The sequence below is a fragment of the Molothrus ater genome, chromosome Z (genome assembly GCF_012460135.2).
Source record: "Molothrus ater isolate BHLD 08-10-18 breed brown headed cowbird chromosome Z, BPBGC_Mater_1.1, whole genome shotgun sequence".
Classification (NCBI taxonomy): Eukaryota; Metazoa; Chordata; class Aves; order Passeriformes; family Icteridae; genus Molothrus; species Molothrus ater.
In genome coordinates this window covers 2,622,340-2,640,077 of record NC_050511.2, presented here as the reverse complement: position 1 = coordinate 2,640,077, position 17,738 = coordinate 2,622,340, and the positions used below count along the sequence as shown (strand labels likewise).

Here is a 17,738-nt window from a genome sequence, read left to right as displayed (position 1 = left end):
GCACAGAAAAAGGTGTTTCCAGCTGGCCTTGGGTCAAAAGTCTCTCTAGGGCTGGTGAGGACTTTATTTTGCCTCTGTGGACTTCCCTGAAAATCTTCCCTAGAGATATTAAAGAGCTGGACAAAATCCTGAGTAATGTGTTCAGTCCTGCCTGAGCAGGAGGATTGGACTAGATGATCTCCAGTGGTCCTTCCAACCTTAATTCTGGGATTTTGTGATTGTCTCCTGGGCTGGAGAAGGCAGGTGTTTGGACATGGAGGGTAAACCATAAAAACATCCAAGAACTGGGTAATCTCTCTTCCTGCAAGATCAAAGTATCCCAATGGAGGAGGAGAATCCTTCTATGGTATGACGACTAAAACTTGAGCTCATTAAGCTGAAAGTCTCTGCCTTGCTGATCCCAGAGCAACATTGCCTTCATGAGGGCACCGCAGGGCAGGTGATGGGGAGCTAGGATCCTGGAGGATGCAGTGAGTGGCTCTGGAGCATGATAGGCACACTTTGCATCCTCATTGTCTTTGCTGTGGATGTGTCCCCAAAGCTTGGCTAATGAAAGTGTCAGCTCTGCCCTTGCAGTGGGGAGTGAAAACAAAAGTTGGAATGTGGTATCAGGACTCGGTTTTAGTCATGGATTAGTCTCTGCTGCGGCAGACGTTGCTATCCAGGCAAAAAAGCAGATTAAATCTGTGAATTCAATTTTCTTGAAGTATCTTATGAACAATGTTGATGTTTGTTTGTGTCAATGCAAATGTGATCTAGGACAACACTTGTGGCTTGGAAAAGAGGGAGAAGACTTTGTGCTAGCAAAGTAATCACTAATAGAGCTTCTGGGTCTCCACAACTCCCTGAAAGCAGGAGGCAGCCAGGTGGGGGTCGGGCTCTGCCCCCAGGGAACAAGGGATAGGATGAGAGGAAATGGCATCAGGCTGTTCCAGGAGAGGTGTAGGTTGAATATTGGAAAAGTTTCTTCACAGAAAGTGTGGTCTGGCTCTGGAGGAGGCATTCGGGAAGTGGTGGAGTCCCCACTTCTGGAAGTGTTCAATAGTCATGTGAATGTGGGTTCACGATTACTCTGGGTTAATTAACTCGCTGATCTTAGAGAAGTCTTCCAACCTTAACAATCCTGTGATTCCCTGACACTGCTAATGTGTGAACCTCTGTGGAATTCAAAGGGGTGAGTGCCTGCTTTTGGTGTTGATTGTGGTGAGTTACCTGGACAAGGATGCTCAGCTCATGTTTGCAGGGTGACACTGCATTTACCTTGTGTACACCAGACCAAAATGTGGGCTGGGAAAGCAACCCCCACCAGGGCCCTTTGCATCTAGATGCAATGAACAGGAGAAGGTAAATTCAAAAATAACTAACTTTAAAATGCAATCTTCTCTTTTGAGCTGTTATTTGTTTGCCAGGGCTCACTGGGGCTCACCAGCACCCTGCTTAGTGAGGACGGGCTCTTTGTTTTGCAGACTGGCTTGGTTATGCCAGCAGTGTAATTGGATAACTGCTAATAAGCATAGGATTGCTGAAGTATTCCCCAAAGCCTTTGCTTTGCTGTAAAAATCCTCATCAGAAATTGGATTAGTTGAAGAGAATGAACAATTACTACATAGGGTAATGTGTTATGTTAAGACAAATTGATGGGTTTTATTTAATCATATGGTCTCAGTCACATCTTGATGGTGTTATTCCTATGAAGAGAAATGCATCACTGCACCAGTAGGCACTAGCAAAAAATACTGAAAAATGCTTTATTTAATTAATTAGTTCCTAAAGATAAGGCTAATTGACTCTCTACAAAAACAAAATGAGTTAGGCTTTTGCTTTTAGACAGGTTAGCTCTGTGTATCTTCCTGAACACATACCACAGATAAGGTCTGTGTGTTCTGGACCTAGGGAAAGGGCATGACTGAGTTCCTCTCAAGGACTGTCTGTGTATGAGAAGCAAAATCCAAATTAAAACCATGACCAGCTCATCTGCCCACCTGGTGCTCTCTAGTTCACCACGGCTCTGGCATCCAAGGCCCTCCAGACATTTAACTGAGTTAAGGGTTCCCACAACTCAGTAAAAGCTGGGAATCGCTGGCTGAGGTTACACCAGGCATTGCGAGACAAGAGAGTCACAGCAGATGAGAGACAGGCTTTCTCTGCTTCACTTATGTGCTAGAGAATGTGTCCCAGGAAATGTGGGGGAGTCTCCCTGGGTTTCACTGTCTGGTATGGCCCTAAGACATTTTTGTCTGGAATTCAGCTGAACCTCAGCGTGGTGGCACAGGTTGGAGTGTTGGTGTGTGCAGAAGGTTTGACACTTTCACCTGCTCTCACACCTTGTCTCCAGGCCTGCACAATGCCTCACCTGTGACCTGCTGCAGCCTGGGAGAGCACATGGCCATCAGAGACCGAGCAATTCACCACGAGTTCCTCACAGCAGCCAGGAGGCTTCTCCTCACAATTCCCTTCAGCAATGGGCCGGGGAAGAGCAGGATCCCCATTCATTATGCAGCTTTTACCTCTGTGTCGTGAATTTGGGCCAGGCCATCAGCAGCAAATACAACTTGCAGGGAAACAGGTATACAAGTGGCTCTTTGGCCTGGGTTTGCAGCTCTGTTATTGAGGAGCAGCAGGTCTGATCCCACCACCTCTGGTTTTAATTAATATCGTGGTCGAATCATGCTGTTACTGACAGCAGGGGAAATTATCACCTCAAGAAGCACTGCTGTGGGTGGCACATATTGTGTAACCTGCGCTCTCTCAGAGGGGCACTGTGGAGGATTAGTTTGCATTTAAGAGATGCTGTGTGTAATTATGCACAGTTTTGCAAACCTATCCATTTCTGATAGGCCCTCTCCTGTTGTTTCTCCTGGTGGCATCTGGCTTGCTCAGGACTCCCTGAGCTGCTGTGATGGACTGGCTCTGCCTGCCAGGGAGATGTGAGCAGGAGGGATTTGGGTGAAGAAGGCATGATGCACATGCTTGTGCTTTGGGATGAAATAGTGTCTCTTGATGCTGTTGTTCTGGGATGTTTTGTACCATTCACAAAGATTAAAACAGAAAGAAGAAGATAGGGTGCTCAAAACACTGTAAAAAAGCAGGCGTCCCATCCTGGGGCTGGTCCTCAGCAAAAAACCATCTCTAATAGTCCCATCCTTCATTTCTGAATTGACTCTTTCCCCAGTTAAAGAGCCAAAAGTTTTGCATAGTGCCTGTAAATGCTCCAGGAATGTAGGAATTAACAGGCCAGACTGGGCCAAGGGCCTGTCCAAGTGAGGATCTTGAGCAAGGTGCAAGCCAGTGCCAGATGTTTTGCAAAACGCCTCCACTATGGATATCTTTCACACCTCATTTCTTCCTCATTCCCATCAGTTTCATGGCTGGTCTCATAGCATTCCATGTTGTGTTACCAGCAGCTGCTCTCTCCCTGCCTGCAGCCCATGAGGACGGGTTGTTGAAGGATCTCAGCAAACACACAGGGCCTCCATCCCTGCTCTCGGAGGAGGAAGTTGTCTCACTCATGTCCTGAAGTCAGTGTGAGGCAGTTTTTTAGAGCAGAGATTATTTCCTTGCCTATGAGACAGTTTTAGAGAGGCAAAGAAATAACGTGCAGGAAAAGTCTGCAATTCAGGGAAAACATTCAAAACTTCTGTGAGATAATATACAATAGCCAAATATTTTAGAAAACAGATTTTATTGCTTATTTCCTTTTCTAGAGTGTCTGAGTCTATATCACAGAATGGTTTGTGTTGGAAAGGACCTTTAAATGTCATCTAGTCCAACCCCACTGCCATGGGCAGGGACACCTCTGACCAGACAAAGTTGCTCCAAACCTCATCCAAGCTGGCCTCAAACACTTCCAAGGAGGATGCATCCATGTCTTTTTTGGGCAATCTGTGCTAGGGCCTCAGCACCTTCAGCACAAAAAATGTCTTCCTCCTGTCTAGGCTGAATCTCCTCTCTTTTTGTTTAAAACCATCACTCCCTGTTCTATCTCCAAAGGCTCTATTAAGACTTATTTTCTTTTTCTGTTTAAGACAGGGAAGACAAAACAAGCTCAAAGCAGTTTTCATCAGTATACACTTCAACTTGGAGCTGAAACAGGACTTTGAACCCAAACCTACGTTTTGGCTCCAGCATTTTCTTGGATAAGAAACACCATTAGTCAAAACTAGCACTTTTTCTTGTAATCAGCTTTTACTTGTTCCCTTCTACTTGTATTTTTTTGCAAACCTTTTGCAAGTGGAGAGTGACAGCCGTTTGCCCAACCCTTTCCCTGGGTGGTGCTCTGCCCTGCCCACCGCTGGCCCCCGTGACCACTGTGTGTGGTTTTTAATTGTTGTGGTGTTGTTGTGGTGGGTCTCAGGATGAGGCGGGACATGAGAATTGATTCACAAGTTCCCAGAAGGTTGATTTATTATTTTATGACATTATATTACATTAAAAGACAATGATATACTAAAACTATTCTAAAGAAAGAGAAAGGAGACATCAGAAGGCTAGCAAAGAATGATAATAAAAAACCTGTGGCTGACTCAGAGAGCCTGATACAGCTGTGATTGGCTATTAATTAAAAACAATTCACACGTTGGGCAAGCAATTCTCCAAATCACATTCCAGAGGAGCAAAACATGGAGAAGCTCCTGAAGGAAAAAAGCTGAAGCTTTTCAGGAGAAAAAATTCCGGCGAAGAGATTTTTTCCGAAAATACATCAGTGACCGCCGTGTGCTCTTCTCTTCCAGGTGCTCCCTTTCAAAGGTCTCAGCATCCCCATGCTACCTCCTGCCGGCACTTCCACCTGGGTCCCCAGCCTCAGCTCTCGGCCGACTTTGCCCTGCCTCACGCGGTGCAGCCGCAGCCGGGGCTGGCTCCCCACATGGCCCCCGCGCACCAGCACAGCGGCGCCCTGCACCAGCCCCTGCCGCCCGTGCCCGCCCTGCCCTTCCAGGACGTGGCCGGGCCCTCCTTCCTACCTCAGGCGCTTCACCAGCAATACCTCCTCCAGCAGCAGCTCCTCGAGGCGCAGCACCGCCGGCTCATGCCCCATCCCAGGTAAGGGCATCCCCGAGGATGTGGAGAAGCCACGCCGAGCGCGCGTCGCCTGCAGAGCCGCAGCCGCGCTGGCGGGGTTGGGTTTTCGTCTCCAGCTCACCTGTGTGCACTGAAAATGCATCCACCTGAAGGGCAGGCTGCACCTGAAGGTGTGCTCTTCCTGTGGGGATCCCTGCTGTGCCCATCTGGTGTGTCCCATTATTGTCACATCTAGGAGAATCATGGTGGTGTTGCCGGGGGCCTTTCCAGTCTCTCCGTGGGTGAGCTGCATCCTCACAGCTGCTGTTTCAAACACATGCATGCCCACCTGACTCATCAGGTCATACACATGGAGGTCGTGCTGCTCAGAGTTGGATAGGCTTTCTGTCTCTGTGAGAGAATGATGCCACTGACCTGCAGCACACTCTGTCACAGAGAGCATCCTAACTCTACACTGAGCTGACAAAGGCAGAGAGAATTGCTGTAACTCAGCAGAGATGGAAATGGATGCCTGGCCTTGTCTTGATTGTGTTTCTTGAGAGACGAGTGATTTTTTTTAGAAACATAAGGGAGCTATTTGTGGGTTGTACCCATGGATCAAGAATCAGAGGATGAGACTTTGCAATGATGCTTCATTTGGAAAGAATGCTATGGATTGAAATCCCTTTCTTTCCATGTCCTTTCTGTCTGAAAATTGTGTGTTCTTCTCATCATTGTTTTGTTATGCATAAACTGGATTTTAGGTGGATTTAATGATTAGCTAATAATTGGGTAGTGAGTATGTTCCAGGCTGAGAAACTGATGATACAAGTGTTTATCTCTTAGTCATAAGCTGAATTCAAATAAAACCACAGAGCACAATTCCATGCAGAACCTGCTTTGGTAAATGCTGTCAGTGTTGTATTTGCAAGTGGGCTGTAGTGTGGAAGAAGGCAGGGACCTCTTGCCCAGTCCCAGTGCTTGTCTCTGAAAGCTGCAGTGGAGCAGGATGTCAGAACCCTTACAGGTGTGGGGCAGGAGGTCCCAGTAATGGGAATTTGGGTTATGCCTTTGAGAGTGAAGCCTCTGAACTGAACCTGCATTAAAAGTTATTTACCTGGCGGTCCCCTGCTCCATTTGCCCTAGTTTTTTCCTGAAGATTTTCTTTGTGATGGTTCCACTGGTCAGCAAGTAAAGGGTAGGAGCCTGTCTGTAATGCAAATCCTGCTTGTGCATCCTCCTTGTCTCTTGCCAAATGTGGACACTGATCCAGCAGCACACGCACTTCCCCTGAGCAGTTCAAATAAGCAATAATCATGAGACTCAAATCCCTAGAAAAACCTTGCTGTATTTTCTAGCACTTTCTTTACCCTGACTGCAATGGCAGCAGAGCAGAGGGAGAAGGACCTGGAACCCAGCCTGGCCTGTCCATCATCCAAAGAAATGTTGGCAAAGGCCAGTGAGAGTAAATTCTGCTTTCAGTCATTCGTGAGTAATCTAGTTATGAATGAGGTTCCCCAGGAGTTTATGGACTGCACAGGAGACGAGACAACCTGCAGCTTCTTTATGATGATGGATCACAGCTGGAGCAGGGGCATGTTTTACTTTATGTGTTGTTTATGGGGCTGACTGCAGCAGAAAAGGAAATAGTGCAAACTGCACAAAGTTGCTGAGAAGCTGTTTGGCTTCCCCTCCTTCTCTGCACGTTGCCAGCAAATAGCATCTCCTGCAAACTGAGCATATCTGGGTGCCACAGGGCCTGAGAGTGGATTGCTGCGTGATGGCTGTGAGGGAACAACAGCCCTCGGTTCCCCTTCCACTTACACCTGCCTGGAGTGCTTGGCTTTGGACACCTGCCCACAAGGCCAGCCTTTGGGGGCTGCCCGTGGGTTCCTGACAGGAATTGCAGTGCCCAGGTGTGTCTGACCCTGCCTGTTGCTGCTCTCCCCCCGCAGGCGGGCCCAAGAGCGCATGTCTGTCCAGCCTCACCGCCTACACCCCAGCTTCGACTTCAGCCACCAACTGCAGACTCCACAACCCATGGGCCCCCAGCCCAGGTATCTGGCAGAGGGCACGGACTGGTGAGTGATCCCCATTTCACTGCTGCATCCAGTGAGGTGTTTAAAAAGTCCTGGGAAGGCTGTGGGTTTTGGGGAATGCCACCAGGGATCGCGGAGTTGGTGAAAGCTAATGAGCCAGCTCAGTGGTTATGGTGTGGGGAGTGTGCAATGGGAAAACTCCTCTCTGACAGGTCTGTGGGGGTGTGAAAGCCTCCTATATAAAAAAATCATTGGATCATTTAGGGTGGAAAAGCTTTCTAAGGCTGTGAAGAGCAATCATTCCCCAGCACAGCCAAGTCCACCAGTTACCCATGTCCTCAAGTGCCACATCAACACAGCTTTTAAATCCTTCCAGGAGTGGGGACTCCAGCATTGCCCTGGGCAACTCTGCCAGGGCTGGACAGCTCCTTGGATGAAGAAATTTTCTCTAGTAGGCAATCTAAACTTCCCCTGGCAGAACCTGAGGCTGTTCCCTCTCCTCTTGTCCCTGGTACCCTGGGAGCACATCCTGTTCCCCCCTGGCTGTCCCCTCCTGTCAGGAGCTGTGCAGAGCCACAAGGCCCCCCCTGGGCCTCCTTTTCTCCAGGCTCAGCCCCTTCCCAGCTCCCTGAGTTGCTCGTCATCAGACTTGTGCTCCATTCCCTTCCCCAGCTCCATTGCCCACCCTTTAGGCACACTCCATTGTTGTTGCTCATAACTTTTCACCTACAGATTAATAGTGAAGCCAAGCATTAATTCTTCCAACTTGCTCTTTGTGCTGTAGGGCACAGAGAGTGTTTCTTTCCTGTAGACCACTGTCAGCCTGAACGAGACCCTTTGCTGTCCTTCAGGCACTCATATCCCAGTGGCCATCGTATTTTCTGTGGTCCAAATTAGGGAACACCATGCTACCCTGCCATGCAGCGTGGTATGAATGGAGATTTGTTCATCATTCTCCAACTGTACTGTTTAATGCCCTGGAAAACCTTTGCAAGGAATTTTCATTTCATTTTCAGAGCAGGTTGAGAGCCCTTGAACAGTTAATAAAGTATGGTAACCTGGTCAAAAGAATGAGAAAATAAAAACATCCTTCTGAGTAGCTGCTTGTAAGCTGAGCAAAGTCCATTCTGTGCACTGAATGGAAAAAATAGCATGTGAACTTGTAATTAAAGACAATTGCAATGTGTTTGCACAAGAGGACTGGAATAAAATGGCATAGGAAGTCTTAATGATGGCATTTCCTAACATCTGAGCACTCCACTCTGCAAATGAAAAGTCCTTTTAACCCAAGGTTGTTGCTTTTTTCCCCCCTTCAGTGCATAATACACAATCTAAAATATGACCACATCCTTCTGCAATTTTCTTCTCAGGAGTTCCCATTATTGGCTCTCCTGTGGGCTGAATGTGGTCAGGATGACATTTTTTGGATTGGTTTGCAAAGCAGTTCATGTACCATCTGGATAGAGCAATTCTTTCTGCCTCTCTTTCAGCTCAGAGTTCTTAATTATGATCATTAGAAGTATCTGATAAAGCATCACTAAGTGCCTTCCCCCTGCCTCCTTTCCTCCCCTCTGTTGCTCCATAGCCTTGTAAAACCCAAGGAGTCAGGGTGACAGGAACCATACACAGGGAGCATATGTTTGGGTGACTCACTTTCCCTTGGGGCACATGAAGAGTTTTGCCCAGTGACAAATACAAAAGCTCCCCTCTAATGTGTTACCCCTGGATGAGCAGCAGCAGCAGCAGGGTTTTCTCAGAGGCTGTAGGTCGTAGGCACTGCCACAGGATGTGGAAGTGGGGATGGAGGTAAGATCTGAGGCTGTCTCAGCCCAACCCCAACTGAAATCTTCTGGTGAAGAATAAACAAACTCCCATTTGGTTCCTTAAATCATCTTCTGCACACACATGCAGTGATGACCATCCTACCTGTTTTATCTGGTGTTTTATCCTTCACTCCTTGGCTGTTTGTTGGCAGCCCATTTACCACAAGCATCACAGCTCTTGAACCTTGCACCTGAGCACCAAGATGCTGTACACTTGTTCCTGTAACATGGGCTAGAAAGTGATGGTTAGCTCCATTCTCCTTCAGCAAGTGTGCTCTGCTTCTTCAGCCCCAAACCCTGGGAAAACACTGTTCTGTGCTCTGTTCTTATTTGGACACATCTGTAGACCCAAAGCACCACCTCAGGAACCTCAAGATCTGGTTTTAAGTCTCTAGATGCACAAACAGTTCAGCAGTCCTGTTACTGCTGTTACTTGTGCAATTTAATAATGACCATTCACCTTTGAGAGTTGTTTTCAGTCCTTGATCTCAAAGCACTCCATAAATTACCACATCTATTTCATAGAACATGGAACAGGGAACATGGGAAGGCAGAGAGAAAGTGGATCAAGGTCATGCATCAAGAAGGTGGCAGGGCTGAGAATGGATCCAAAGCCTCTTGATTTCCAATTGAGCCCTCCATCAACCTGGGAACAACCTTAAGCAATTGGATAAATATCCAAAATTGGGACACAGGAGCTGGAAAGTGCCAAGACCTGTGGATTCTTCCCCTGGTTGTGTTCCTGCCAGTTGCCTGCTGTGTTTCATCCTCTGCCAGGTGTTCCCTGTCCAGCACATGGCTAACACAGGACCAGCAAAGGTAGTCCCTCTCCCAGCCTCAACTTAGAATCATAGAACTATAGAATATTCTGAGTTGGAATGGACCCATGAGGGTCATTGCATCCAGCCTGGTGGGGGTGCTAGGGAGTTCTAGAGCACTGGTGCTGCTGCCTGGTGCACAGGCGGTTCTGGATGAAGGATTTCTGCATCTACTGTCCCTTCAGGTCCCCATCTTCTGGTGGGGGCAAGCAGTTTCATAGCTGCTGGAGGACACATCTGGGGTGCTCCCAAGAAGGTGTGGTACCCACTGATGCTGTCCTCTGTGAAGGGGAGGGTAAGTTGGAGGCTGAAATAGGAAGCCACCCTTTAATTAGCTTTTCTTTGGGAAATGTGAAGACAATTGTTATTAGAGCAAGGGATTTGTAATGATGATAAAGTGAATGATGTTCAAAGCACTCATTTTACAAGTGACTCTCAGGGTGGAGAGAATGGGGACCAGCTAAGTGGATTAGAGCTGGAGATGCTGCATAGGCCCCCTCCCACTCCCTCCACATGGTGTGGTAGTGGTGGGGTTGTAGTTTGTCTCTGTGTGTTGGATTGAGCAGGGCTGTGATGTTTGATGGCATCTTGGTTATGACAAGTCCAGGGATTGAGCTGGGTTAGCTTTGTGGAGGATAACAGTGCTCAGATTCACCAAGCTGAGCTCCACCTCTGCTCACCTGGGCCAGGCTGTGTTCAGCAAGCAGGGCCACCAGGGATGTCTTGCTCCGTTGGTGTTTGCCCTCTTGTTTTGTTTCATCCTTTCCTCCAGCTGCCTCATCCAGGGGCTTTTGATTTCCGTTTCTTAAAACCTTAAAATATTTTTTGCAAAAATCACAGTTCTGGAGTTCATAGAATCATAGAATTCCAGAATGGTTTGGGTTGGACAGGACCTCAAAGATTATCTTGTTCCACCCCCTGCCATGGGCAGGGACACCTTCCACTATCCCAGGTTGCTCCAAGCCCCATCCAGCCTGGCCTTGGACACTTCCAGGGATCCAGGGGAAGCCACAGCTGCTCTGGGCACCCCAGGCCAGGGCCTGCCCACCCTCACACCTTAAAGCCCCCCTACCCTGAGGCTGGATTCAGGCAAGGCTTAGTGTCCTTTAACTCCCCAAGTCCTGCCATGATCTGGGCTGGGAAGCCTCTAAGGAGAGCACAGGCACATTAAAAAAGCCCACAGACAGTGTCCATCTAGCTTCTAAAAGCTAGCAGAAGCTTCTAAAAGCTACCATTTTTTGAGTCCCTTGAGTAATTAACTATATTCCTGCAAAACATTCAAGGCAAACTGTAATAGTTTGCAGCGCTGGAAGATCCTGGTCTGACCAGGTTGAGTTGCTGAGCCTGGGTATCCTTTTGAGCCACCAAAATGCTCTTGCTCTGAAATTAGCAGGGTGCATCTGCACAGCTCTTGACCCCAAATAACTCAAATGCTACCTGGCAGAGGAGCAACCCCTCACTCCTTCATGGTGGCCTGGTGGGTGACTCCCCAAAGCAGAGGAATCCCTGCCAATCCAAGCCATACCATCTCCCCAGGCTGAGGAGCAGCCCAGAGCTCAGCAGGGAGGTTTCCCTGTCAGTGGGGTCTGGTGCTGCAGTCCCTGAGCACAGCCAGGCACTCAGAGCCATGTGTCCCTCCTGGTGCCCACAGGGAGGGCACAGAAACAACCCCTCACTCCTTCATGGTGACCTGGTGGGTGATTCCCCAAACCGGAGGAAGCTCCCTGCCAAGCCAAGCCAAGCCAAGCAAAACAAAGCCAAGCCAAGCCAAGCCATACCATCTCCCCAGGCTGAGGAGCAGCCCAGAGCTCAGCAGGGAGGTTTCCCTGTCAGTGGGGTCTGGTGCTGCAGTCCCTGAGCACAGCCAGGCACTCAGAGCCATGTGTCCCTCCTGGTGCCCACAGGGACCTCAGCGTGGACGCGGGGCTGACCCACGCCCAGTTCCAGGTCCGGCCGGTGCCCCAGCCCTATCAGCATTACCTGGCCACTCCTCGGGTGCACCACTTCCCCAGAAGCACATCCTCAACCCAGGTGGTAAGTGAAATGCTCTTACTGAGAAATGTTTTATGCATTGTCTGCCAGAAAGCAGTCAAAATAAAGGCTGCTATCTTTCTATCACCTGTCTCCTTCAAATCCCACTTATCTCCGGCCGTGGGAGGGAGTGTCTGAAAGGATAATGTTGCATCACTGCACTGGATTAGGGAAAGAAAAGAAAAGCTTCAGCTGTTCTGGAAGGATTCAGTCCATTGCTTGCAGCATCACGTTCACAAGCTGGTCTGCAAAACATGGGCATGATGTGAGAGACTCAGCAGTTAATATTAGTAATATAATTAACACTGGAAGGAACTGTGGTCTCCCAGGACTTTTTGTGTGCTGAAGGATTGGCAGTGGGTGACTGCCTTTGCTGGTGTCAGCCCTCAGGGCCATCCCTCATCAAGTCGTTGCTCTCTACGTCAGCTTTGATGCCACCTGTAAAGGTTTTCATGACCTCTTGCACAGGTGGAGGTGGGATTGATGAGAAGACAGGCTGACTGGGGTAATTTTCCACCCCTTCTCCTAGCAGGGTGCTGTATTTGGAGCTAAGTCATGCCACCCACTGCTAATCCTTAAAACATCCCCAGAAATACCATGAGGGTGCTTTTCCCTTGTGCTGTGTCAGACCCTGACACCTGTGTACTAAAGCAAGCCTTAAAAAAAAAACAATCAAAGCTTGGATGAACAGAAATCCACCCACTTAAATGAAACAAAATTTCACTGTAATCTAATCCATATTGGGGGTTTGGAACTACAATTCTATGGATGATACAGGAATTATTAGTTTACTTTGAAGGAGTGCACATTCTTAGGTATCATTTCTAGGAAATGTTTTTGATAAAACCTCATTTTTTTTGTTATCAAAAGGCTTAAATTGGTGAAAATGTCAATCTACTCTTTCAATTTGAATTTTTAAAGCATTAGATTTACATCAGGGCACACAAGGGTTTTCTGTAGGCAAGTATACAGGTGGCTTTATTTTTCTCCCTCACTTTTTTCAGGTTGTTCATGAAATCAGAAATTACCCTTACCCTCAGCTTCAGCTGCTTGCTCTTCAGGGACTGAACCCAAGCAGGCACACATCCGCTGTGCGGGAGAGCTATGAAGTACGTATCTGGGGACTGGAATTATTCATTTTCAAAGTGCTGTGAATTTATGCAAGCTCTGCTATAAAGCTGTAAGACTGTTCTTTGTGGTGTGGCAGTTGCGTTGAGTCTTTCATCAGTTTTAGTAATAGCTGGGAAGTGATGGGGTTAAGTTTGGTTAAAGATGGTTTACTCCAAGGTGCCTGGGTCTGGCTTGGGTTGGCTCTGGCTCCTGTCATTTGTGAACAAAATGCTCCAGATCTATGGGGTTTTGTTTCCCAGCCTGTCAGATGAAGCTCAGATCCCATCCTAATTTGTGAAATTTTGGATATCCAGCTCTTTGCCTCGAGCTCTTAGTTATTACCCCAAGTGCCAGGGATCAGATCCATCATTACAGCATGGCTGATCTGGGGTTGATGGCCATTCCCACTGAGGAGAGGACAGGAGGGAGCCTCAGTTGCCAGCAGGTATGGCTGTGTGGTGGCACCTGGTGCTTTGGGAGCAGTGGGGATGGCACTTTCCTGATGTTCCTGTGCCACAGGAGCTGCTGCAGCTGGAGGACAGGCTGGGCAGCGTGAGCCGGGGCGCCGTCCAGAACACCATTGAGAGATTCACCTTCCCCCACAAGTACAAGAAGGTGAGTGCTCCAGAACACAGCGCGGCTGCCAGCCCCTCTCACTCAGCCAGGGGCTGTGGGCACGGAGCAGGCAGCAGGAAGGACTTTGGTGGGCCACAATCCCACTGCAGCAGGGGTGCTTTAATTTCTCGCGGGGCTCCCGGGGGTGGGAGCGGTGGCGTAGCTCAGCTGCCTGTTTCTCACTTCTAGGCTAGGAAGCTGCGGGCCAAATTTTCAAAAGGGTCTCAACCTTCTCCCACCCAGCGGGTGCAATTTCCCCCCTGTCTGCACCTGGTAAGAAAGTGCACACCACCAAGGGGGCTTGGTGCATGCAAACCCGCCCCGTTCTGCATGCCAGCGGCACTGCCCCGCGCCCGCCATGAGGGCTCCGTGTCCCAGGGAGCCTTCTTCTCCCCTGGCTTCACCAGGGGTGTCTCCTCTGTCAGAGCTGACCTCCCCACCCATGAGGAAATGGGCACATTTTTGGGTTGTGCTCAGTAGAAATTGGGAAGAATGCTTGTCTGGGTAGTGGTTTCTGGTGTCAGTCACTCCTGGCTGGAGGGTAGGGATGTCGCATTGCCCAGGTTGGAAGTGAGGTAACTCCTGCTGCACTTGTCTCTCATCGCATCTCCAGTGAGCTCAGGAAAAGGATATGAATAGGAATGGATGTGTGGGGGAAGAGCAAAAGGGGCAGCTGACAGGATAAGCATGGCCCTGTGGTGCAGCATGGGACTGGGCCAGTGGCCAAGCTGGCGTGCGGCACAGTGGTTGCCCTTCCTGGCAGTGGTGGCACCATGAGGTTTGGGGTCTCCCCAAGGAGAAGCCTCCAGCAGAGGAGACCATGGGGCCATCCCCTCTGCAAGGAAGTGGTAGGGGGCTGTATTAGGGCAGCAGAGGACAGGCTGCTCCTCACTGCCACCAGCCTCAGGAGGAGACATGCCAGCCTGCAGCATGTTGGTGGCACACTCATCTCGCTGGCTGTTTTGGCTGGGATGGCTTCCCCGAGCTGGAGGATCTGGCTGATAGATGGAGATCTCATTATTTATCTTCCTGCAACTGCCCAGGCTTGGGAGAGCATTAGAAGGGCAAGGCCTAACCAAATGTCTTTAATTTTGCTGCAGAGAAGACCACAGGAAGGCAAAGCTGAGCAAGACGATGGCGAGGAGTCAGATACCGACGAGAAATGCACAATCTGTCTGTCCATGCTTGAAGATGGAGAGGATGTCAGGTGAGAGCCTTCCATCCCCTCCTCTGCTTCTCAGTGCCATCTGAGTTGTGTTTATTTGGATTAATGTCTCTGTTCTTGTCCTGAGAAACTCACCTGGGCTGTTGTGGGGTCCAGGAACCCAATGCTTTGTAGAAGGACATTGGTATGGCCTGTAGACAGGAAGAGCCCTGCAGCAGCAGGGTTTTTATAGTGTTCTCTGGTTTTGGATCATCTGCTTCCAGGCCGTGCCAGCTGGCCAGGTGGCAAAGTGTCAGAGAAGGGTAGGTTAAACTGATCTCTGACAACCATCTGGAGCCTGGGGTCATCAACACCTGAGCCTGACAGATGACCAAAGTAAGATAAAAAGCAGTGTTGGTGTGAAGTCCAGGAGAGTTGGGCTTGTGTCCAAGACGCAGCTGCTTTATTGTAGAATAAGTCGGATTACTTTGCCCACATGGTCACAGAGAACCATCCCCAGCCAACAGAACTCCAGTTGTCTCTGACAGACATCCCAGGCTGCTCACTGGGTCAAATCTCTGCTTGTGACAGAGGATGGGGACAAGAAATTGCAAGGGACTGAACTGTCATGGCTGAAGGGACTGCAAGTGAGAAGTACCCAGGTCTGCTTCTCATCCTTAAATTGACAAGAAAAGCCCTGATCCTTCTGCTGTTGGTTCCTGTGATTCGAGGTTCCCCTGTATCACAAGGGTGACACATGATGATGGCAGAGATGATGTAGGTGAAACATGACCAGGTTCCCTGGGGACACCCATGCAGGAACGGTGTGGGCCCACCTGACTGCTTATGTGACACAACCATGAAGAGCTAAGAGGCTTTGGAGGATAACCTTGCTCCTGAACAGTTAAAATTTAGCAGCCTGCACAATTAATAACTGGAACAACTCAATTCAGGATGGTGTGGGGGTTTCTAATAGGCCAAGGAGGACACTGTCTCCAGCCCACTGCCCTGTGTGAACTGGCATGGCTGGGAAAGGCTGCAGGACCTTGGTGGCAATGGTGTCACTACAGCAGAGTTTCCCATGTTCCAAGCAGCCCCAGACGCTGTTTTTCATCTCTTTTTGCTTCCTTGGACCTCCTCCATCCTAACCCCTAAAAACCAGTGGTGTTTTTCTCTCTGCAGGCGGTTGCCCTGTATGCATCTCTTTCACCAAGTGTGCGTGGACCAGTGGCTGGCCACCAGCAAGAAGTGCCCGATCTGCAGGGTGGACATTGAAACACAGCTCGGCTCCGACAGCTGAAAAGACTGGCTGGACACACCATTTTCCTTACCAGGTCATATGGCCATAAACCCTTGCAGCGAAATTTTTTGCCTTCTGAGCCATTTGATTGAGAGGGGAAGTCTGCAGGCACGGTAGTGAGGAGAAGGAGGAGGTGTTACAATATCTAGCAGTAGGAGATGTTGCACATATACGCAGGATACAGGCCCAGTGAAAGGGAGCTGGCATTCCCGGAGCTCAGAGACCCCGTGCTGCAGAAGATTTTAGTGTTGAATATGAAGGAACTAGTTGTGGTTAGTCCGGCCTGTCAATCCTGCTTTTCATGGGGATTGTATATATACCTCTCAAATATGTAGAAACATGTTAGGGGTCCTTTAGCTATTTCTATGGATGGCAGCTGGAGCATGTTAGCTTAAGAAATGTTGTGTTTGATGCCCTACTCATCTTGTGGTGGACATGTTGCTGTTACCTAATTTGCACCAAATATTTTTTCATAGATTCCTTATTTTGGTGCCTGATTAATACATTGCAGAGGGGGAATAAAGAGGTCAAACATCCCCGTCCTTGGGGTGGGGGAAAGAGGAGAAAAAGCAAAATCCTGTTTACAGTCAGAAGGGTTTGTGCTCTTTGCCTCAGCCGCGTGTGCTTCTTTCCCTTGCATTTACAGTGTGTTGCAAATTTAGAGAAGCTTAATAAAAATAAAAATTGGGGATAAAATGAACGAAGCAATAGGGAAAAGCTTCGTTCCTGCTTGTCTGCTGGTGCTGGACACTTTCTGTAGCGGCACAGTATTTGAGTAGATGCTGTTTCTTTGCTTTCTGTATTTTAACAAAGTAGCTTGTCATATCAAAATCCAAGGAAGTTCTGTCTACATGATTGCAATTGTCCGTGATGCTTTCTTCTGTGAGCTGTGTGGAGTGTTGGCTTTGCCAGCACTGCTCCAAAGTGATGGTTACGGGAGCCGGCGCCTTCCGCTGTTCTTTGGGGCGTGACAACGCCGGAGAGGCGCCGAGAGGCGCAAAACGTTGACTCTCCTCCCACTGCCAAAGCATCTCTTGATGAGGGGACAGAAGAAAACTCGATGATCACAAGACACTGCTGAGACCATGTACCCTAGGTCGTGGGAGGGGAAGGCAGGGTGGAGGTGGGGCTGCCACTTTTGGGAGCCGTGACCCGCCCCAAAGCGCGCGCGCGCCCGCGCCCTGGCGGGCTTGTGTGCATGTTTCAGGCCGTACCCACACGGAGTAATCAGTGGCTGTTAAAATGAAACTTAATCACATTAACACTCAAAACAGAATTAAGAGGTAATACCCAAAGGAGTGAGCTGTTGCGATCCATGCTCCCCCTAAAAAAATAAAAAAAAGACCTCAGTACGCCAACCGCAGGGATCGGGCGGAAAACCCTCGGGAAAACCGACATTCATAACCAAAACCTGTAGTTTTCTTGTTTTCTTTTTTTTTTTTTTTTTTTTTTCTTTCATACTAAGGGAGAAAGGAGCTGCAGAGAGGCAGCAGGGGAATTAGAAACATAATCTATTGAAAACGCTGGTGTGGTGGGAATGATTTCTGTCTCCCCTGAGCATATGTTTCAATGGAGAGAAATGCTCTCCCAAGTATATTCAGTCATAAACTCTGATCTGAGAAGCTGCAAGATTCTCATGAGCTGTAACTGGAAAACACCAGCCTCAGAGGACCACAGAGATTTCTTTTTTTCCCTCAGTGAGAGAGGAGAGAGAAGAAGGGAAGCCCCATGTGAGGGTGCAGGAGCCTCTCTCATTGTGCGCCAAAGCAGGTGGGAGGGAGTGGAAGGGGACAAATGGTGACACATAGGGAAGACATAAGGCAGAAGTTCTTGGCTGTGAGGGTGGGGAGGCCCTGGCAC

The 17,738-nt window shown here is 48.9% G+C and overlaps 1 protein-coding gene across 2 annotated transcripts in view; it reads left to right on the top strand.

The window, feature by feature from the left end:
* The window catches only part of ARK2C (arkadia (RNF111) C-terminal like ring finger ubiquitin ligase 2C), a 52,553-nt gene extending 35,267 nt beyond the window's left edge, over window positions 1–17,286 (top strand). Inside the window, exons 2-9 of one of the 2 annotated variants that reach the window (XM_036403579.2) lie at window positions 4,731–5,040; window positions 6,954–7,079; window positions 11,583–11,712; window positions 12,714–12,818; window positions 13,339–13,434; window positions 13,624–13,707; window positions 14,535–14,641; window positions 15,761–17,286. In XM_036403579.2, the coding sequence (XP_036259472.1) occupies window positions 4,731–5,040; window positions 6,954–7,079; window positions 11,583–11,712; window positions 12,714–12,818; window positions 13,339–13,434; window positions 13,624–13,707; window positions 14,535–14,641; window positions 15,761–15,878 (1,076 nt within the window). In that variant the 3' untranslated portion in view covers window positions 15,879–17,286. The remainder of the gene's footprint in view (window positions 1–4,730; window positions 5,041–6,953; window positions 7,080–11,582; window positions 11,713–12,713; window positions 12,819–13,338; window positions 13,435–13,623; window positions 13,708–14,534; window positions 14,642–15,760) is intronic. The other variant, XM_036403581.2, reaches the window with a different exon arrangement.
* Window positions 17,287–17,738: the final 452 nt, after the last annotated feature.